This window comes from Otolemur garnettii, unplaced genomic scaffold, assembly GCF_000181295.1.
Source record: "Otolemur garnettii isolate 467f Iridium unplaced genomic scaffold, OtoGar3 scaffold00147, whole genome shotgun sequence".
Lineage (NCBI taxonomy): Eukaryota > Metazoa > Chordata > Mammalia > Primates > Galagidae > Otolemur > Otolemur garnettii.
The window spans coordinates 3591592-3614664 of record NW_003852542.1 but is presented as its reverse complement, the minus strand read 5'-3'; the positions used below and the strand labels follow the sequence as shown (position 1 = coordinate 3614664).

General features: G+C 37.8%; 1 protein-coding gene across 1 annotated transcript in view; it reads left to right on the top strand.

Annotated features, from left to right (window-relative positions):
- DNAH6 (dynein axonemal heavy chain 6) overlaps positions 1 to 23073 on the top strand; it is a 302446-nt gene that overhangs the window by 79446 nt on the left and 199927 nt on the right. The window contains exons 16-21 of the mRNA XM_012811001.2: positions 1611 to 1739; positions 7937 to 8050; positions 9738 to 9881; positions 12479 to 12691; positions 13371 to 13463; positions 14986 to 15105. Coding sequence (XP_012666455.1) covers positions 1611 to 1739; positions 7937 to 8050; positions 9738 to 9881; positions 12479 to 12691; positions 13371 to 13463; positions 14986 to 15105 — 813 coding nt within the window. The remainder of the gene's footprint in view (positions 1 to 1610; positions 1740 to 7936; positions 8051 to 9737; positions 9882 to 12478; positions 12692 to 13370; positions 13464 to 14985; positions 15106 to 23073) is intronic.

Genomic DNA, 23073 nt, shown 5'->3' with positions numbered 1-23073 from the left:
TATTCACATTTTACAGATAAGGAGATTAAGTTATAGGGTTAAGTGACTTGCCCAGAGTCACACAGATATTAAATGGAGGAATCAGGATTCAAGCTCGAGCAGTCTATTGCCAATGGTTAATAGTCTGCTTTTAACTGTTGTACCATGCACTGTATTCTACACACAGCAGACTATTAAAAAGTATGAATAATTATCTTTGGTGCATATAGTAGCTTGTGAGAGGAGAAGTGCCAGCATATGCTCCATGTGTAATCAAGAATCTTAAATATCATGATGTCCATACACAAAAAAGAGAGCCTGGGATTTCTCTAACAAGTGCTTCTTTTGTAGAGGATTTGAAATTAATTCATTATCACTCTTGGGCAAAGAGCTATAACTTCATTACTTACATAAATGATACCACCTTGCTGTCAAGACTTCCACTCTTGCTGAAGGGGGAGTTGGGGAGAAACTCTAAATGTGACAATTGATGATAATTCAATTTACTTCAGTTTTAAGTAACTCTTTCATTCTAACTTGGTCTCTTCTGGATTTAAAAATCTTGACTTCCTAGCAGGCACTTCTTCACCCATGGGACCATCACCTCCCATCTTTTGCCCCATAAAGGGAAACTTGCATTTCCTCAGACTGGATAGAAGGGAGGAATGCCCAGTCCTTGTGCTTCTTTCTGGACCCTGCATCTTCCAGTGTAGTTTGGCTGGGCTGGGTCTGGCAGCTGTTAGCTCAGGGTCCTTTCTTGCTCTTTAGCCATGCTAGCCACTAGGATGCAATCTGTCATTGTTGCCACAGCCTACATTCTCAAGTAATCTGTGGCTTTCCTATCCAGCCTCAGACTTCTTTTGGTTCACCAGTTCTCTCAACAGTTTTCATTTCCAGATTCAACACACATGAGAACTTCAGGATCTCCTACATATCATACCAAAACATGAGGGACCAAAGTGTCAACACAAGCCCCTTTTGCCTGAACGCTACTCTGTTAATTTGTTCTGATCTAGATCAGGTTGCCATTTGAATACAGGGCCATGCTAAACTGCCCCCCTCCCACAGGCTATGGCTATTAGGGTTTTCACATTTCTTCAATTATCTCAAACCTTCTTGGTGTTTCTACTTTGCTCCTGAACTATTCCATGCCCATTCACTAGGGTTCACCCCAAAAGGTCAGTCAGAAAACATTTTTCTTAACATTTATATTCCTCATTTTCTCTCTTGTTCCCTCTCATAATTCAAAGGACTTTCCACTCCTTTATTGTGAAACGGAAATCTTTCTTCTGTCATACCCTCTTTTTTCTTTTCCCATTGCATTCAATTCTCACCTGAGGCCATACTGGCTGAAGAAATGTAGGAAATAAAAGTAGGTACTGCTTTAAAACAACGTTATCCCCATGGCACTTCTTTATGCAATTCTGTACTGTTTACAATGTGTATGTGTTGCTTTAATATTCAGCAAAAGTACTCATTTTAAAATAATTTATAAAAATCAGAAAGAAAAAAGAAAAAGAAAAATCAGAATTAAATCTTTTTGAAAATATTAATTCATTTCATTTCATTGAACTGCATAAATCTGTCTCAAAAAAAAGTAGGAATAACTAAAGACTATCTTAATTTTACAGGATCCACAGATTTTGGATGCTTCTGCTGACCAAGACAAAATAAAGGTTATGTTGAGTGATCTACAGTATATTCTAGATGATCTTCAAAAACGTGCATTCCAGTATAAATCTTATCAAAAGAATTTTAAGGTAATGGCAACTCTACACATTTATTTTTAAAATGTATACATAGAAATAGTATTTATGCACAAGCACTTTCAACAATATGACTGTGAACATTCAATGTTTGGACAGCTATGTGCTAGTAAGTGTGCCATAAACAGTCTCATATACGAAATACAGTAGAGCCTCTGGAAGTTGACCACCCAGAGACTGTAACAGACTAGTCAACACACAGAAGTGATCAATATAGGGAACTAGGTCTACTGTACTGTTACAATATGTATTTTACTTTCTTGTATATCTTTATATCACATTAAATCATATAATCAAAACACAGTAAAATCATGCATATGATATCATACAAAAATCAATACATTTACTGTTTTCCCATGGTTTAATCACTCTTTCTGAAAAAAGAGTCAATTTTGGTCTACTTCTTATTCTTATTACAAATGTTAAGTGGAGAAAGCAATCTCAATGCTGGCTATGCTACTCAGCATACCTGGGTATTTTTCTATAGCAAATTCAACTGCATTATCAGTTGCCTGACATCATCTTCTTTTGGAGTCTCTGCAATTTTCTGTGTCATCCTCACTTTCTTGTTCCACTTTATCAGCAGCTTCATGCACTGGTATGCTCTGCACTTCTGTACTTTGGTCAATATTGCTTGGAAAATGTCTTCTGGGTCAGGTTCATTACAGGTTGCCGCCTCATCATCCATGGCATCAAAACCTTCAAAATCTACTCCTTCAAATTCTGCCATAGGAGATGGACTGTCCGATGAGCCCAAAACATTGTGTTCTTGGTTTGTGACAAATCCAGCTTTCTTGAAACACTTCTATATCATTTCTGGCTGAACTTTATTCCAAGCAGAACTGACCCAGAGGACAGCATCCACAGTGTTAACTGATGCAGTAGATGAAATTGCTTCCACAGGTGGACCACAGGTTTGTGTTTTAGTCATGGCCCACTGCAGGAGCTGGGCTGATTAGCACATTTTAAATGTTTTGATGATGGCTTGGTCAAGATGTTGAATTTTTGAGGTAGTATTTGGAGGCACAAATTTCACTGTTACATTTGTGAGATGATTCACTTGTGGGTAGCCAGGACAGTTGCCTACCTGTTTGTAGAATAGATCATTTATTCTTCTTTAATTCTCAGTCATTACCCCTTACCCATTGCTTAAATAGGGTACCAATCATCCATGTGCCTTTTATTTGATCTCCCAGTTACAAGGAGGTCTTTGGGCTTCAGGTTCTAGAATGTACATTGCTTTGCCAATTTACCAATCACCAAGGGCTTTAGTTTCTCTCCAATTGAGCTAACACAAAGCGGAACGGTGAATTGGTCTTTGGAAAGTTCTCTGCTCTTACATTTTTTACCCTTTCATGACAAAGCTTCTCTCTTAAAAGAGTCCACTCAACAGCATTAAACATTTCATCATCTTTGAAGCCTCTGGCAAAGTCAAAAAACTTTTTGGTGAATTCTTCCACAACTTCTACCTGAACTTCATTGGATTCACCATACAAGACTTTCTGGGAGATCTCATTTTGCAGTTTGAATTTCTTAAGCCAACCACTTGATGCTTGGAAATCTGCTACCTCAAATTCCTGTGTGAATTTTTTAGCAACTTCTTGGATGTCAGCCCAGAGATTTAAGTATTAACTTCCCCCATTTGTTTAAACCAGCTTAATGGGACTTCATTGACTTCATCAAGGGAATTTTTCCTTCTTTTCCACTGTACGTCTCTGCTTTAATTACCATATCTCTCCAAGTACTAATGTTTGCATTTTTGGATGTTGCTAAAATCTTACTTACTCATACCAAAATGTTTCACTGTTTTTCTTTGGCTGCTGCTTTCCAGAAAATGTAGATCAATCTTTCCCCTTCAATGTCAGCTCTTTGAGCTTTTTCCTTTGGGCCATAATGTCTTAATTAACTGAAATATTTTTCATCAGTTGTAGGATGTACCTACAATTCAGACCACTCCTTCACATTGAAAAAATCTTCCACAACATGTGTAAACAATAGGACATTAGGACATTAGGCCTAATCCAACACATGATAATAATAAAACATGAAAACAGACCTTATGCTAAAGAAAAAATAGTTCAACTAAAGGGCAAAGCCAACATCTTCTACCCCTTGGTGTAGAGTGGACTCAACTTGTCAAGTTACAGAGGGTAAATTAATATTGTGTGACATAGTCCAAGTGGTCAAGATACAATTTATATTTATATTTAGTATATATAATTTACATATATATTTAGTCAATATACAGAGGTCAGTCTTCCAGTCTACGAAAATTGGTTCAACTTAAGGAGGTGGTCAATGTAGGGAAGCAGTCAACTATAGAGGTTCTATAGTATGATGTATTCTCTGCCTTTGATTAGTACACTTGTAACACAAAGTTTCTTTCTTTCTTTCTTTCTTTCTTTTTTTTTTTTTTGGAGATAGTCTCACTATGTTGCTCTCAGTAGAGTGTATGGTGTCACAGCTCACAGCAACCTCAAACTCTTGGGCTTCTCTTGACTCAGCCTTCCAAGTTTCTGGGACTTGCAGGCACCAGCCACAATGCCTGACTATTTTTTGGTTGTAGTTGTCATTGTTGTTTGGCAGGCCTGGGCTGGATTTGAACCCACCAGCTCTGGTGTATGTAGCTAACACCCTAGCCTCTGGGCTATAAGTGCCGAGCCCAAATGTAATTTCTATGTTAAAATATATGTGGATTTTTTAATGTGGTGATTTAAAGCCCCCCATCCTTTTTAAAGTAAGATTGACATTTCTTTCAGATCCATATATGTTATGATTTCATGATTATTTTCTGATTTGCCCTGCTTTTATGCCATTTTGATGAAGATGAGATTTCTAGTTAAGGCTGGGGACAAATAGTTCTGAAATGGCAGATTTGAAAGGCTAAAAGACATGTCTCAGAAAATTAAAAGGGCAAGAGATGCAAGTGCTTTGACAAGTTTTTATAGAGACTAATAAGAAAAGAGAATAGAAAAGAAAATATCCCTGTGGTCAAAACCAGGACAATGAATATGCTGTTGATCTCTCCAAAAGTCCTAACAGACTATGCCTGAACCTCACTTGAGAATGTGTCTGTGTCTTCCAAAGCCCCAGATAAATGGCCACTGACCTGATGTGCAATCTGTTACCTGATGTGCAATCTGTTATAGGAGCCAGCAATTGGTAGAGCTGTATGAAAAATAATGAGCTTGATACCAGGCAAAGAGGCAAGAAGTTTGTGTATGATGGAACCTGAGTTTAAAGTTGTTCCCATATAAGGATAACTATCTGCAAGTTACGAAAATACATAGCAGGAGGAGGAAAAGGAAGAAACACTGCTTGATAAAAAGCTACAACTAACATGTGAACACTCCTTGAGTCAGAAAAAAATAGCATTGGTCTTGTCATCAAGTATGTTGGAGTATGAAGCCCCAGCCCTTGCTTTCCCACTTGGACATACTGCTTCAACAGCAATACATGGACCAATATTTGTGAGAAATACAGAGACAAATTGTAATTGCCTTGCACCCTAGGCAGGCAAGTATGAAAGCAGCTGCACTGAAGCCAGTAGGATAATTTATGGTACCCTTTCACTATAATCTCCAGTCCCAGGACAGCGCCACATGATTAAGAGAAAGCTCTCAGATTCTGGGAGACTGGTTATTATGTGCACTGTTCAGATTTCGGTGGGGGGTTGAGGGGGGGCCTGCCTGAGACACTGGTTTCTGTCTTGCCTGAATCTGAGCGTGGACAGGGATAGGTCCCAGGTTGGGAGCAATTGAAAGCAAAAGCAACAGTTTGGACTAATTTGCATTCACTGGCCACAATTCCTCCCACTGATTTAGCACCAAAAAGCAAACAACAACTTTCAAATCCCAGCTCTGCCTGGATAGAGAAAGATTTGGAGGAGCTATCCAATACTACCAGTGTTTGGTGGGCTATCCAAGGGACTAGATTCTACATTATCCATCTTAGTGCTAACAGAGCCCAGCATATTCTATTTAGCTGGGGGCTGCTGAGAACAAAGGCAACAATTTTGGACTAATACATACTCACTTATAGGGCTTTTCCCCATGGTTAACATTACACTACCTGGAATATCACAGACCCTAGATTCCCTTTGGTGGGGGCAAAGAGAAAAATAAAACATACATTAAATGTTCACACTTTCTGGTGGAACTGGTTTCTGTCTCTCTTGCCTGTATCAGAGTTCAGATGGCACCCAACATATTCTAAAGGCCAGTGAGAAAAAAATGCAAAGACCTGAGTGAGAGGTGTACTGCTGCTCCAGATGATCCACATACAAAAAACAGACACCAAAGAGAACAAGAGACTATAAAGGAAGGAAGGAAAAGAAAGAAAGGAGGAAAGAGAGAGAAAGAAAGAGAAGAAGGAACTGGTGAATCTTGCAATTAGAAATTTAAATGCACAATTCCAGAGAAAGCACATCCATAAAGATTTGAGAAGCCCCAGAATCTGAAAATGGGTTGATTGGTGAAGATCTTCCCCTATAATAAAACAAGTTGTAAAGACTGGGAGAAATGGCTATTTTTTTATATGCAGAAATGTCAACAGAAAGTGTCAAAGAATACAAAGAAAGAGGGAAATGTATTCAAAAAAGGGAACAAAATAAATTTCTATAAACCAACCCCAAAGGAATGAAAGTTTATGGATTAATTGACAAAGAATTCAAAATAGCACTCATAAATGTGCTTCACAAAGTCAGGGAAATGATACATAAACAAAATGAAAGTAGTTCAACATAGTGATAGAAACAAATATATGTATAGTAAAAACCCAACATTTTGAAGCTGAGGAATACAATAACTGAAATGAAAATTTTCCTAGGTGAGTTCAATAGCAAAATTGGTCAGGCAAAAGAATCAGTGAACTTAATGGTAGAGCATTTGAAATTATCCAGTCAGAGAAGCAAAAAGAAGAAAATAATGAGAAAGTTTAAAGGACTTATGGGATACCATTAAGCAGATCAATATATATATATTATGAGGATCCCTGAAAGAGAAGATAGGTGAGAGAAAAGTTCATTAAAAAAAACAATGGGTGATAATTTCCCGAAGCTGGGGGAGAAAAGGAGCTTCCAGATTCAAGAATCCTAAAATTTTCCAAATGGAATGAACCCAAAGAAGTCCACACTGAAATAGATCATAATCAAAGTGTCAAAGTTACAAAATGAGCCAGGATCATCTTGTCCTACCAGCTAGCAAAGAAGGTATCAAAATGTATTAGGGTTGTAACAAAAAGAATTGGGGAAACAATCTTCAGAGGCTTCCAGTGGCTCAAGATGGAATGAATTGAGCATAAATAAGAGTAAATACAATTTACATCTTTTGTATTAACCTGGATTTTTTAACCATTATGACCTCATGGATTTATTTTTTTTCAGGTTAATGTGGGGGTACAAACAATTAGGCTACAATGTCTGTGTTTGTTAGGTAGAGTCCCTTTTGTATTTGTGCCCCACACCCAAAAGGTGTGCCATATACCTTTACATTGTGCCCATTAAGTGGGAGCACACCAATCCCTTCCTGTCTCATAGAGTTGAAATTCATTCTTCTTATTAAAGTATCACAAGAAAGGAAAAGCAAGTCTCCAATGTACTCAATACTAATATTAAACCAGTAGATGATCTAATATATGCCCACATAAGAGAAAAACTCAATTCAATTCAAGTTCAGGGAGGGGAATGATGGAGGGAGGAGAAGGGAAGGGATTTGTATACAATCCATGAGGATATAAAAAAGTAAGAAACCAGGCTATCCTCACCATGTTAAGCTTTGCCATCTTCCCCACCAGCTACTTGAAGAGCCCTCTTCCTCTTCCATCATCTAAGTGCAGAAGCCCTAAGGAAATCAGTGCCTCTAATGACTCATCTGTTTTCTTAAAAAAGGACCCTACATCTGTGCATGTATGATCCAGCTCAAGGAAGAATGCCCATGGTACTCTAACAATACATAGTATTTATGTCTTTAGAGAGTACCTAAGGAAATATAAAGAGATATATTTTGTTACTCAATTGGTAATTATATGTTGGGGTTTGTAGAAGTTTTATTTTTCATTTATTTCTCTCTTATTTTCTTAGGACCCACATTCTGCCAAGTATTCATTGTATCAAGAATTACTAATAGGTAGATAGCATAATATCTTTATATCTGAAAAGTAAACTGTGTATTTTGCTTGTTACATTTTTAAAGGTAGAGGTGTCCAAGTTTGAAGCTTTGGAAGAAGTTAGTGCTGAACTGAAGCTCAAACAATTGCTCTGGGATTCTCTCTCTGAATGGGATAAACTCCAAGAAGAATGGTTACAGGTAGAAAAAGGCTCTCAATTCTTAGATTATCTTTGTACTAATTAAACTTAAAATCCTCTTAACTTGATTTATAATTTTTAATAATCTGGTATTTTCTTACTGTCACTAAAATATGCAATGTTATAATTTTATGGGAATTTTTATAAGCTTTCCAGTGCTATGTATAAAGGTCCTTATGTCAGTACATGGTACAGAGCAGAAAATCTTAGGCAGACTTCTTAGATCTTCTACTTAAGATGGCTAAATAACAGAAGCATCAATTACCCTCACTGCGTGACATTTAACCACTTTGGTTTCTAAACGCAGTGGTAACACAGTGTAACATTATACACTCCAGTGTTTGGAAGGATAGAATTGTAGGATTTTATTTGTGTTGTATGCAGTTTTGGTTTCTGTTAACTTAGGTTTATGTTCTTGTTGTCCTTTTAAAAAAGGAAACCATTTTATTTTGTTTGATAGAATAGAATTGGAGTAATAAGATCTAAGATCTTCCTTTTAGAGCTCCGTAAGAAAACTCTCTTACTTAGGGAGCCAAGTACCTACAGCCACCACAGAGATTTGTTTCTAGGATTTACCCTATATTTAAACCTTAAAAAGTCTAAATAACAGACTAGATGGACACCTGTGCTTCCATCTAGTGTGATAGGTATGTGTTATAAATACTATCAAACTTGATAAATATTGTTTTATACTTCTCATTCATCTTGCCTGTGCTAATGCCTATAATTAGAAGTCACATATTTGGGTTAAAAAAGAGTGACACAGGAAATGTCTCCAAGCTATATGCTGGGAGTATCAGTGGAGAATAAGAAGGACAAAGTCCAAACCCACAAAAAACTTAGTTTTTGGTAACAAAATAATAAACCAATAAATACAAGATATAATATCATATAATTTGAAGTATTCTCCTATAATGCACTTATCACTTAGAAGTAAAAAAAAAAAAAATTCTTGAGAAGGAAGAAGCTTAAGAAAATTTTCTGATTACCACCACAGGCAGAGCAGTGACTTCCAAAGTAGGATACATTCACTCTAGGAAATGCACAAGAAAACCCATTAGGGAGCAGAAAGATAATGTTGAATCTGGAAAAAAGAAATAAAGGTTTACAAATGTTGTATTGCCTTCAGTGCATATGGTTATCTGACATGTCAATATATTTGCATATTTATATAATTGAGAAATAGAATTATAGATTTATGTATATGTTACAGGTGCATCTTTAAAGCATTTCTATTAAATGGGTACATATAGGAGACTATTAGGTGATAAATTTCTCATTAGAAAGAGTAAAAATTAGCTATTTGTCTCCTTAGAAGACTATATGAGTAATGATCCTCAGAAATAGACTATAGAGATTGCACTACTGCATTTGATGATGTGGTAGACAAGAACATGACAGGAATAAACAGGTGATGCTTGATATATTATTAGCTATTAATAATAAGTAGAGCCATTTCTAAAAGAACGGAGTCTATTTGTATTAATAATTTCACTACTAGGAAAATTCAAATAAAATAAACCTTTTTTTAAATAAAACCAGCACATTGTACCCCATGACTGCATTAATGTACACAGCTATGATTTAATAAAAATAAAATAAAAATAAAAAATGAAATAAGCCTTTTTTATTATTACAAATTTGCCTTTTATCATGTTTTAAGTTTATTATTTTTTTAATTTTCACAGTCCAAATTTGACTGCCTTGATCCAGAATTCCTAAATGGTCAAGTTACTAAATATGCCAAATTTGTGACTCAGCTGGAAAAAGGCTTACCACCCAACAGTGTAGTGCCCCAGCTCAAACAGAAAGTGGAAAAAATGAAGGAAAAGGTAAGGTTGATAGAAAATTATTTCAAAAACTCCAGATCAATCAGTTATTAATGGATGCTAATAAGACTGAACTCAAGAATTCTTTCCTGGTTAAGTTAGTAAACTTTGTAGACAAAAGAAAGAATAGAGAAATTCATCTTCTTCAGTGGCACAGACTGCATCCCTATCTCCAGCTGGCCAAACTGTGTAGTTGAATACCGAAGTTAGAAGAGACATTCGTAGTAAGAGTTTTCCAAGTGGTAGGGGAAATAATGCAGGAACAGGTAGTAGTTGTGCAAAGATACTGATCTGATCAGCCCTTAGTAGCCAGATGCACCTAGGACAGCCTTATTCAAGCATCTTTGTCCATTTGAACCACTGCACCATACAACCATGCCATTTTCCAGATGTGCCTCACGTGAATAAGGTTGGAAGCCAGATAGCAAGTGTATAGGGGCTCTGAGTTCCTTGTCTCTATAATTTGTTTTTAATTTTGAAAACTTTGCACCAGTATTTTTTCAAGTATTTCTTCTGCTCTGTTTTCTCTCTCTCTCTTCTCCTTTGTGATTTCTATTGCATGTATGTTTGCCATTTGATATTGTCCCACAGGTCTTACATGTTTTATTTTGTTTTTTTCATTTTTATTCTTTTTTTCTCTTTGTGTATCAGTTTCTGGAATTTATACTCATTTATCTTTAACTTCATTAACTCCTCAGCTGTGTCAAGCTCATTAAAGCCTATCAAAAGCTCTACCAGGAGGGCTTACTGCAGGGGGCATTAGCTCATGCCTATAATCCTGGCACTCTGGGAAGCTAAAGCCAATGGATGGCTTCAGCTCAGGAATTGGAGACCAGCCTGAGCAAGAGCAAACCCCTCTCTCTAAAAAATAGGTGGGCATTGCAGCAGGTGCCTGTAGTCCCAACTACTTGGGAGGCTGAGGAAAGAGGATCACTTGAGCCCAAAAGTCTGAGGTTGCTTAAAAAAAAAAAAAAAGTCTGAGGTTGCTGTAAGCTATGATGGCACAGCACTCTACTGAAGGTGACCAAGTGAGACTCTGTTAGAAAAAAAAACAAAGGTTTTTCAAGACTTTTCATTTCACTGACCTTTTTATTTTTAACATTTTTGTTTGATTTGTAATTTTACTTTCCATCTTTCTGTTGATATTTCTCAACTGATTTTGTATGTTATCTACTTCATTAGATCCTTTAAGATATCATAGCTACTTAAAATTCTCTATTTCTAATATGTATGTCATTTCTGAGTCTGGTTCTGATTATTGTTTTATCTCTTATGGTTTTTCTTGCCTTTTTATATGCCTTTTAAATTTTTTGTTAAACCCATATATCTTACATAGTACAGTGAATACTGAGATATAAAATTTTTATACTTAGAGATAAGCACGCCATTCCTTCTTCTTGGCTGTTTGCATGACATGTCTGCTCACTCTAGTTAGGAATTGAGCTAGATTTAAAGTTTGTTGTTACTATGTTTACCCTTCCTGTATCACAGACTTCAAACTTTTCTAGTAATACCTTGTGTTTAGGGTTTTAGCTAGTTTATCAATTTCTTCTCCTGACCTTGTCCTCCCTTTTTTTGTGGGCAATTAAGAATCTGTCCCTTTCATCTTTCCCCTCAGTATTCCACTGTTATTTTCACTCAGTACTTAAGATGTGGGGGAACATTCCCTCATGTTCTGATTAATCTTCTACCTTACCAAGGCACTATATTTCTTGTCCTCAGAATTCTAATCTTCATAGGTACTTCTCCCCTTCTCCAGCTATAGTACTGGGCCTAGCAAGTATTTCTGTCTCTCTCCCAGGGGTAGACTTTTTTCCATGTTCTGTTTCTCCAGTTATATTCAGATACCTTCAATGGCTTATCACCAGTGCTATAGAGTAATAGGATGTGTTGGTCTTTTGCTTATACATCAGGGGTTTTGTTTGATGGGGGAGCTAAGGGAGATGGGTTGATTAGAGTTAAGATAGTTAAATAGCCCCAAACTGAAAACAATATAAAAGTCAATCAATGAGAAAATGGACAAACAAATTGAGATATAGAAATACAATCACAGGGAATGAAAAAGAAAATACAAATACACTTACCAGTCACCTACATAAAAAAAAAGTTAAGAGTTAAAGTAGTGGCTATTGTTTTCCTGTTCTAGCTAGCACCACATGGGACACTTTCTTAGGAGTCTTTCCAATCTTCCCTGCCAACACTCCCATATTTGGAGGCCCAAAGACTCTACATTCTCATGTTACCCCACACTCAGTCTTTAGCAATTTGTTTTTAAAATTCAGCTGAATCTTTTTTCTATCTTGTATGTCATCCCAAGGAATCTGCCTCAGGCAAGCAAATTCTCAGTTACTTTTTCTCCCTGTGTAGAAACCTATGGGAATTGGTCTGCCCCAAATTTTGAGTTATTTGTGCCCAGAAAATTCAGTTTTCTGATAGGTTCTAGAAAATTTATTAATTCTGAATTTGTCCAAATTTTTCTTTATTGTACAAGTATAAGTTGAGCTCTTCACAGCTTCCACATTCACAGATTGAAACCAGAAGCCTTAGGTTGTATTTTTAAGATAAAAAATATGGTGCTTCTCAGAGTGTTTGTTTTCCAGCTTCCAGTTATCATGGACTTAAGAAACCCAACTCTAAAGCCTAGACATTGGGCAACTATTGAACAAACAGTTGATGCTGTCCTGGTGGAGGCTGAAGTCCCATTGACCTTGGAACGGCTCTCAGAGTTACATGTTTTTGAATTTGCACAAGAAATCCAGGACATATCTGGACAAGCTTCTGGAGAAGCTGCCTTAGAAACACTTCTTAAAAAGGTAAATCTTCAAAATATTACATGCATATATATTCTAAAAATCAGGAAATATAAAGGAAGGGTTTTAGATTCAAGATGAAGATCATCAAATTTTGGTTATCTGGATGAATTTATTAAAATTGCAGCTTTTGCCCTCTAATTATCAGTCATCCTTCTGTTGTTGCCTTATGTTCATTATTATTGCTATCACCTGTACAAATCTGCTCTTTCTGCTTAGCCTATAATCCACAGGAACTTGACTGCAAAACATTTTGAAATGTGTATTCTTATACAAAGAACCCATACCAACAAAGATCATTTATAACAAAATACAGTATCTTCCAAACTGCCAGAAAAGTCTGTGTTAAATGCTTCAAAGGGCATTGGTGAAGACTTTCCTACATCTGATTACTCTAAAAATGGATGTACAACTACCAGCTGCCTGCATAAAAAGAAAATTGTTTCTCTTAAAATTTAAAATGGAAGGGAAAACACATTAAAGTATCATAAGTAATTTATAGACGTTAATAAAATAAAGCAAATTTGTTTCATCGAATCAAGAAGAATTTAAACATTTTAAGAGCAATAAAAAAGAAAATGGTATAATTATGAACTTTTTACTGATTTTTATGCCACGTGTATTTCTTAAGTACCTAACCACAAATGAATTAAGCTCTCCTAAGGCTTAAATTATCTCTAAGGTGGAGGATTCCTGGAAAACAACTGAATTTGTCATTCTACCTCACCGTGACACCAAAGATGTGTTTATCCTGGGAGGCACAGATGACATTCAGGTAGGTATCTGGGTTATTGAAAATTTATAATATAGAGGTCCTAACCACACCTAGTCCTAAATCTTCTTTGGGAGATTATTATGAAGTAACAAAATACGAGAATCACTAAATGAGAAAAAATTTAATTGGGAAAGCAAGATATAAATACAAATAGTTGACATGAGAGTTTGTGCATAAAATATTTAGCAAAGCAATAAAAATGTCATATATGTGTAAGACTTATAATCGTATAGTTGATAACTGTTGAGGAATTTAGAAAAGCAAAGAAATCAGTTATGGCTAAAGTGATCAGGGAATTTTTCCTAGACCAGCTACAATAAGCTGAAACTTAACAATTAAGTAGGACTTCATCAACATAGAAGAGAATAAAGGGCATTTCAAGCTGTTTTCAAAAGGCAAAGAAACACAAATGAGCATTTCATGTTTGTAGCACACTGAAAAGCTAAATTCACTTGAGTTTAATGAGATTAGGAGTAGGTGCTCTATCAGCCACAAATGACGATAAATCTAACCCATGTGTTTGGAATATTCTTAGTCACTTAAAATCTGAAAGTACATTTGTTTAGCAAAAAAAGATGGGCCATATAGCCCAACTTAAATGGCAAAGTCCTATAAAGTGAGGTGTACTCAAGCCAGAATTGGAGATAACATGGCTCTGCCAGGGGTCAAGTGGAAGAGCAAGACCAGTCATCAGTCTACCAGCGGATGAGAGGGCAGACCCAAGAAAAGGCCAGGAAGTCTGAAGCCAAGTGATGCCAGGTGATGGAGTTTCAGCTCTCAAGAAGTTTATAATTGAAACAAACCATTAAATCCCTCAGATTAATGTTCATTCTTTAATTCACATATTCTGTGTGGGCTGCTGCTGTATAAGGGGCTGAGAGAGGGGTGTGAGGTGGAGGGAAAACTGGCTATTCCATTCAAAGCTTGATACCAATGAATTCATCACTTTGCTTCACCATGACTCCAAAGATGTATTTATTCTGGGTAGCACAAATGACATACAGGTGGGTAACTGTGTTATTGAAAACTTATGGTAAACATTCTATCCACACCTACTCCTCAGTCTTCCTTGAGAGATAATGATGAGTTCAATTTACTCTTCCTTAAGATAAGTGAGAGAAGACAGCCGATTTTCTCAAGCACAGGGTATTTTGAGAAGTGAAGGCCTGTCTGGGTGACCAAACTGTGTAAAGAATGTAGCAATTACCCAACAGGTAGAGCAAGAGAGAAGAAGAATGTTAAACTAAACAAAAACTTGTGTCATTAACAATTACAGGAATGGCAGAAATTTGGCATTCAGACATCCCTGGGTGACATTTGAAAGAACACCATAATGGATTGTAAGCCACAATGATGAGAATAAGTAGGGGAAATTGATGAGTAGGAAAGAGTCAGTGGGGCTAAGCTACTATATTCATTCAAAGAGTTGGCCTTTAAATGGACTCTTGGGATTAAATATCTGAAATATTACTAGGAGCACAAATAAATAGCACTGCATATACTTTCATCCTTTTCTTTAAAGGTTCTTCTTGATGATAGCACCATCAACGTTGCAACCATTGCCTCATCACGTTATGTTGGCCCACTAAAAACTAGAGTGGATGAGTGGCAAAAACAACTTGCTCTATTTAATCAAACACTGGTGAGTAAGGGTACTTTCAATTCATGGACTTGGAGAATTAGAGTGACAGTTACCTTAGAAACAATTTGTTCCATCATTTAAGTATTATATGGTTCAAAAAAGTAAGATTTACTTGGCAATATGTTATGATGCTTAGAATGTAAGGGAAGTACACATATATTGAGCACTTCTTTACATAGCTATACAGTTGAATGTTATTGCCATTGCCCTTGTGCGAGCATGCATCAAAAATATCTCAGGTTTGGTTCCAGACCATCATACTACAGTGATTATAACAATAAATATAATTGCTCAAATTTTTTGGTTTCCCAATGAATAGAAAAGTTCTGTTTATACATGTTGTAGTTTATTAGGTATACAAAAATATTATGCCTAAAAATAAAAAAAATGTGGGAGGGCCAAAATGGTAGACTAGAAGAAGCCTACACAATGACATTCTTGCAGACAGAATCATTTAAGCATTCCACATTGTGTATCAAATCATCACATTGTACTTTATAAATGTATACAGTCATGATTTAATAAAAATTAAATTTAAAATAAATAAAAATAAAAATTTTAATACCTAAAAAATCACAAAACAAAAGGAACAGAGAAGAGAATCCCAGGCTCCATGCTTCCCCTGAGAATACTGTGCTCAAAGGAGTAGGAGGGCCCCTCCACCTCACCAGACCTCCAGAACAATACCAAGACCTGACTAGAGGCTGTGCAAATGATTGTAAGCCTTGGGCACTGCAGCTGGTGCCCATGTGACATCCCAACCTCAGAATGCTACTCCTGCCCAGATCTGTGACTGTTGCCTCCCCCTTGCTGGACAGAAAGAGAACAGGCAGTCCCAGTACTTGTGCACACCCATGAGCAGGTGACATGCACACCCATTTTCACTGCCACTGCTAAGGGACCTAGGCAGAGCAGATTACAGCCCAATGCTGATTTGTGTGGCCTGGGCGATACTGCTCAACCCAATAGCCTGTGGGACCTGGGGGGAGCATGTACTCATACCCCGGGTGCCCACTACCCACTGTGGGGCAGCTGTGCAGCTGCCACTGCCACCACTGTCTGGGAGACATTGAGTATGTGGAGAGCCAGTTCAGCCTGTGACCTAGGCAAACTGCACATCTCAGACCCACACCATCCCAAACAGGTGCTCTGTGGGTACCCTGTCCCACCCAGACTGGCAGTACTGCAGGAACACCGTTCCGTGTGACCTGCTCCATCTCATGCAGGTGACCTGTCCTGTGAGCCTACTCTGTCCCCTAAGGCCCACTCTGCCACATGCCTGCACCACAACCTATGGCCTTCTCCACACCAAGGGATTGGAGTAAATCCCCTGTTCAACCCCCGGGGCCCATTCTGCCTCACAAGCCTGCTACATCCCACAGGCCCACTACACCCTGCACATTTGTTAGACCCTGAATGTACACCCTAAGTTTTTTAAAATTAAAAAATCAAATACAACAAATAAATAAAAATAAAATAAATGTAAACAGTGGTAATCACCAATGGGTTATAATGTGATGTTTTAATTTTTTATATTTTATTTGGTGACATTTTCTATTAAATCATAATCCACATTAAGAAACATAAAAGTTGGAATATAAAATTTAAAAAATGCTGTTGTGTTTATTAGGCTGTAGAGCACAGTGGCAAATATTTGTTTGACTTAAAATTCAAATCATGGCAGCAGTGTCCAGTCACTGCGATTAATAAGCAAGTCCTCTTGATCATGCTACTCTCAATAAAAATTTTTTCATGAATAACTAAAAAAATGCATACCTTAATTTAAAAATACTTTATTGCTAAAAGATGCTAACAATCACCTAAGCCTTCAGTGAATCATAATCTTTTTGCTAGTACAGGGTCTTCCCTGGGTGTTAATGGCTGCTGACTGATCAGGGTGATGGTTGCTGCAGCTTGGGGTAGCTGTAGCAATTTCTTAAAGTAAGACAGCAATGAAATTTGCTGCATTAATTGACTCTTCCTTTCACAAAAGATTTCTCTGTAACACGCAATGCTGTCTGAAAACATTTTCCCCATAGCAGAACTTCTTTCAAACTGGAGTGAATCCATTTAAATCCTGCCATTGCTGTATCAGCTGTTTATGTAATATTCTAATTCCTTTGTTGTCAAATCAACAATGTTCACAGCAGAGTCACAAGAAGTAGATACTACTTTCTTTGCTTATACAGAGGAAGCAATTGCTCATCAAGTTTTATCACGAAACTGTAGCAATTCAGTCACCTCTTCAGGCTCCATTTCTAATTCTAGTTCTCTTGCTGTTTCCACCATCCCCAGTTAATTCCACTGAAATCTTGAACCCTTTAAACTCATCTATGAGGGGTGGAATTAACTTCTGGTTTTGTTTGTTTGTTTGTTTGTCTTTTTCCTAAGACAGAGTCTCATTCTGTGCCCTGGGTAGAGTGCTGTAGCATCATAGCTCACAGCAACCTCAAACTCTGATGCTCAAGCAATCCCCTGGCTTCAGCCTCCCAAGTACCTTGGACTACAGTTGCTGCAACACCCAGCTGGTTTTTCTACTTTTAGTAGAAACAGGGTTAATAACAGTAGAGACTCCTGTTAATATTCATATTTTTTACTTCCTCCTATGAATTATAAATGTTCTAATGGTATCTAAAATGGTGAATCCTTTCCAGAAAGTTTTCAATTCACTATTCCCAGATCCATCAGGGGAATACTATCTATGAGAAGTGGAACCTTATGAAATGTATTTCTTAAATAATAAGATTTGAAAGTCAAAACTACTCTTTGATCTGTTGGCTGAAGAACAGATATTGTGTTAACAGCCATGAAAACAATATTAATCTCCTCATACACCTCCTTCAGAGCTCCTGGGTGATTAGGTGCACTAATATTTTGAAAAGAATTTTTTTTTCTGAACAGAAGGTCTCAATGGTGAGTTTAAAATATTTAATAAACCATGCTGTCAACAGATGTGCTGACATCCAGGCTTTATTTTTCTTTCAAAGAACACAGATAGAGAAGATTTAGCATAATTTCTTAAGGGTCTTAGGATTTTTTTGAATGATAAATGAGCACTGGCTTTAACTCAAAGTCACCAGATTCATTTGCCCCTAACAAGAGCCAGCCAGTCCTTGAAGTTTTTAATCAGGCATTGACTCCTCCTCTCTAGCTATGAAAGTCCTAGATGGCACCTTCTTCGGATAAAAGACTATCTCATCTATATTGAAAATCATTTGTTAAGTGTAGCCACCTTCATCAATGATCTTAGCCAGATCTTCCAGATAAGATGATGCAGCTTACTGCTTTATTAGCACTTGCTATTTCACCTTGTACTTACGTTGTGGAGATGACTTCTTTCCTCCAACTTCATGAGCCAAAATGTACTAGTTTCCATCTTTTCTTCTGAAGCTTCCTCACCTCTCTCAGCCTTCACAGGATTTAAGAGCATTTGGGGGTCTTGCTCTGGATTAGGCTTTGGTTTAAGTGGCTGGTTTGATCTTCTATCTAGACCACTCAAACTTTCTCCATATCAGCAACAGGCTGTTTTTCTTTCTTATCATTCATGTGTTCACTGGATTAGCACTTTTACTGTCCTTCAGAAATTTCCTTTTATTCACAACTTGGCTAACTGGCTCAAGAAGTCTATCTTCCAGCCTATCTGAGCTTTCAATATGCCTTTCTCCCTAATCTTAATCATTCCCAAAACTCTTCCTTTCACTCGAACATATAGAAGTCATTGTTGGGTTACTAATTGGCCTAATTTCAATACTCTGGTGTCTCAGGGAATAGGAAGGCCTGGGAAGAGGCAAAGAGACAGAACAACTGGTCAGTGGAGCAGTTAGAACACACGCATTTATCAATTGTTTGCTATCTTATATGGGCACCATTTGTCATGCCTCAAAACAATTGCAAATAATAACATCAAAGACCACTGATCAAAGATCACCATAATGGACATAATAATAAAAATTTTGAAATATTGCAAGAATTACAAAAATGTGATATGAAGACATTAAATAGGCACATGCTGCTGGAAAATGGTGCCCACAGACTTGCTCAATATAGGGTTGTCATAAGCCTTCAATTTGTAAAAAGCACAGTATCTGCCAAGATCAATAAAGCAAATCATGATAAAATGAGGTAAGCCTATATTATTATTTTGCTGTGAAATGAATGTGAACAATATGCATTTATCCCAGTTTATGTGGGTCAATAGTTCTAGGTCTCATGAGGCTACTATCAAGATAGCAATCAGATTGTGTTCTCATCAGAGGTTCAACTGGGGAAGAATCTGCTTCCATGCTCACTCAAGTTGTTGGCAGCTATTTCCTCACAACTCTAGAACTGACTAAGGGATTCAGTTTCTTGCTGTCTTTCACCCAGAAGCCCTCCTTAGCTCCTAGATTTTTTTTTCTGCATTGACTTCCCAGGTGACCATTTTCTGAATCAATTTAGCAAGGAAGAAAGTCTCCTGGAAAGATGACTTATGTTACAGTCCTATGTAACATAAACGTAATTATGTGTAGCTAGGTGCCTACACTGAAGGGGAGGGGATCACACATAATGGGAGACACCTTAAGAGTCTTTCCTTACTGGAAGGACATTCATTGTTGCTTGAGGTCACCTTGGAACCCTTCCTTGTGGTACTCATCTTTTTATTTCACATAGTAGACTACCTTAGATGATTCTAGAAAAACAAAGAACACACTTACACTGATCTCACTTTTTTCCATCCAATCTCTTTCCTGGATTTCAGATTTTTAGTTTGATTTAATTATGTTTAGGTTTCTATATATTCTAATGTGAAACATTATCTGTGAAATAATAAAGGTAGTAAATGGGGAAAAATGATTTGTGGCCACTTTGATTCAAAGAGAATTCTTTCAGAAAGCTACATGAACACCACATTGTCTGCCCCATATTCAGCCCTCTGGACTGATGGCTGAGCCTTGGGCAGGGAGGGACCTTAGTCAAAGTAAAAAGGCATATTTTCATAGAGAGTCCTTAAAAGAAGCCTATGCTGATTAGTGGGGACCCTCAAGAAAATGAATTGTAGGGGGGACAGAGCCAAGATGGCAGACTGCAGCCAGCTTTTTACAAAAGCTCCCATCCAAAAGGAGGCTTAAAGGACAGAAGTTTAGCAAGGGAGCTGATGGTTCCAAACCATCAGAGAGAAGCAGAGCCAAGAGAGAAGATTGAAAAGCACACTTCAACCTTCCTGAGGCAAGCTGCGACTCCAAAAATACAATCAAAATGTATAAAATCCACCACCAAGTGGATGGGAGTCCCTTCCCCCACAAGGAGGGCTCACAGTTTACTCCATGCAAACAAGTGAGCAGAGTTCAAACATCATCCCACTCTATCCCATGGGAGAGATCCCTTAAAAACTGGACCTCCTACCCCTGCTGGTGTGGCATGGCTCCCTTCTGTCAGGCATAAAACTGTAAAACTGTAGAAAACTGTATATATTCCCCACCTGCAACATTGAACTCTGAGGATTCCCTCCACCCCACCCTGAGGTCTGGAGGTTTGCTACTTATGGAGTCCAGATTCTTGGGCATCTCCTTGAGAGACATGGAGGGGGAAAGGGCTGGTGCTGCTCGGTGCTGACTGTGGCACAGGAGTGGGGAGAAGAAAGTTGGCTCAGAAGAAGCCATACAGTAACAGTGGCATCCTGAGCTGTGAACTGATGCCATTCCAGATAGGCAAGCCCCATCTCTCTGGGCAACCAGAGGTTCCAGACAGCAGCCACACGTGGAACGGACCTGGTAACTTTCATAAGTAAAGAGACCATTAGCACCAGCCCTCAGGGGAATATTGCTGAGACAAAGGCAATGGGTGGGCAGAGGCTGGAATTGACACCTAATTAGTGTAAACTCTAATTACTTGCTGCCCAGAGCTGAGTTCCTCATCAAATCTAGCAGTATCTGACTTGTAGAGGAATTTAGCCAGGACAGAAGGTGAGGGGCTAGAATTGAGAGAACTTCTACAACCTAATTTAAACACGCAAAGCCCCCTTGCTGGACTCAGATTTCTGGGTGATTTTGGCAGTCATAAACCCCAGGAGCAGTTGCTTACTGGAGTGAATAGGGTCATAGACCTGGGGGACTACAAGTGACTGGGTGCAAGGTGGGGGAGGAGATATTAACCTTCCCAGACTAACCCATTTGCTGAGTGGGTCCCTTTGCCCTCAAGGAGCACTAGAGCAAGTTATATCCGAGCTACCAACAGACTCCTCTTATCTAGCTGCCAGAGACATTTGAACTTTTCCACCTGAAACTAGTGCTGACTGGGACAACTGATTTGGAGCCCTTAAACTGGGCCAACCACCCAGGGACTATTCAAAGGGGCACCCTGGGTGTATGGTTAAGGGAAGGTTTGATTTTCCTTGCCTAATTGTTGTTTGTGGTGGGCAGGGAGACTTTTGCTGGTATTTCTCCATAGCAGAGACTTCAACCAAGAGTACCTGAATCACTAGGGTAGGATAGAGACCAGCTGAGAATAAGAAGGAGCCACTTAGCCCCACCACACCAAACAGGTCCCCAGTCTCTCAGGCCGTAACACCATATGGGTCCTTGACGAAGCTCAAGGGGAAAAGCCAAATGGGGTAAAATTATCATGGAGGGGGGAGTCAGCAGAAAAGCTCTGGTAATATGAATACCCCGAGTAGATCAACCCCCCAAGAAAGGATGTGGCTGATAAGATGAGTAACCAGAGTAGGTCAACCTCCCCAAGAAAGGATGCGGAAGAAGAAAAATAAGATCCTTTTTATAAACAGATGGCTTAGATATCAGAAATTGAATTCAGAATTTGGATCGCAAATAAGATTAATAGAATAGAGGAAAAGATAGAATTAGAAATTGAAGGAGCATTCCAAAAGTTCACTCAAGAATTCAACGAATTCAAAGACAAAACCACCAAAGATTTTGAAACATTGAAGCAAGAGATTGCACCCCTCAAAGACCTGAAAAATATTGTAGAATCCCTTGGTAATGGAATGCAGCAGGCAGAAGAACGGATCTCAGATATAAAAGACAAAGATTCTGAACATGCCCAAGCATCCAAAGAGGAACAGAAATGGAAAGCTAAAATGGATCATTCTCTCAGAGAGTTCTGGAATAATTCAAAGAAGACTAATATTCTCTTTATAGGAATCCCTGAAGGCAACAAAGTTGCTTCACAAAACACAGAGGCTCTTCTTTATGAAATTATGAAAGAGAACTTTCTAGATATGTCAAGAGATCCTGAAATCTAGATACCACACAGGTTCAGAATCCCAGCATGACTCAACCTGAATAAGACATCCCCCAGGTACATCATAATTAACTTCACTAAAATTAATATCAAAGAGAAAATCTTGAAAGCAGTGAGAAGTAAGAAAACTATAAATACAAGAGGAAGAATATTAGAATGACTGCAGATCCCTCTGATGAAACCTTTCAGGAAAGAAGAAGGTGGTCATCGACATTTAATGTCTTAAAACAAAATATCTTTCAACCCAGGATCCTGTATCCAGCTAAACTGAGTTTCATTTATGATTGAGAAATTAAATACTTTAATGGCATCCATGTGTTGAAGAAATTTGCAATAACTAAACCAGCTCTCCAGGAAATTCTCAAACCTATCCTCCATAATGACCAGTGCAATCCTCTACCACAAAAGTAAACTAACTCAGAAACTATTAATCAAACCCCAACTTCTACAGTGGCAAAAGGATTAAAAACGTCCACTGGACTTTTGAACAACTCAATACCTAAAATGTTATCAGGCTTATCAATAATTTCAATCAATGTGAATGGCTTAAATTGTCCTCTAAAGAGGCACATATTGCCTTATTGGATATGGAAACTCAGTCCAGACATCTTTTGTATACAAGAATCTCATCTTACCTTAAAAGACAAATATAGATTCAGGGTGAAGGGATGTCATCTATATTCCAGGCTAATGGAAAGCAGAAAAAAGCAGGTGTTGCAATTTTATTCGCAG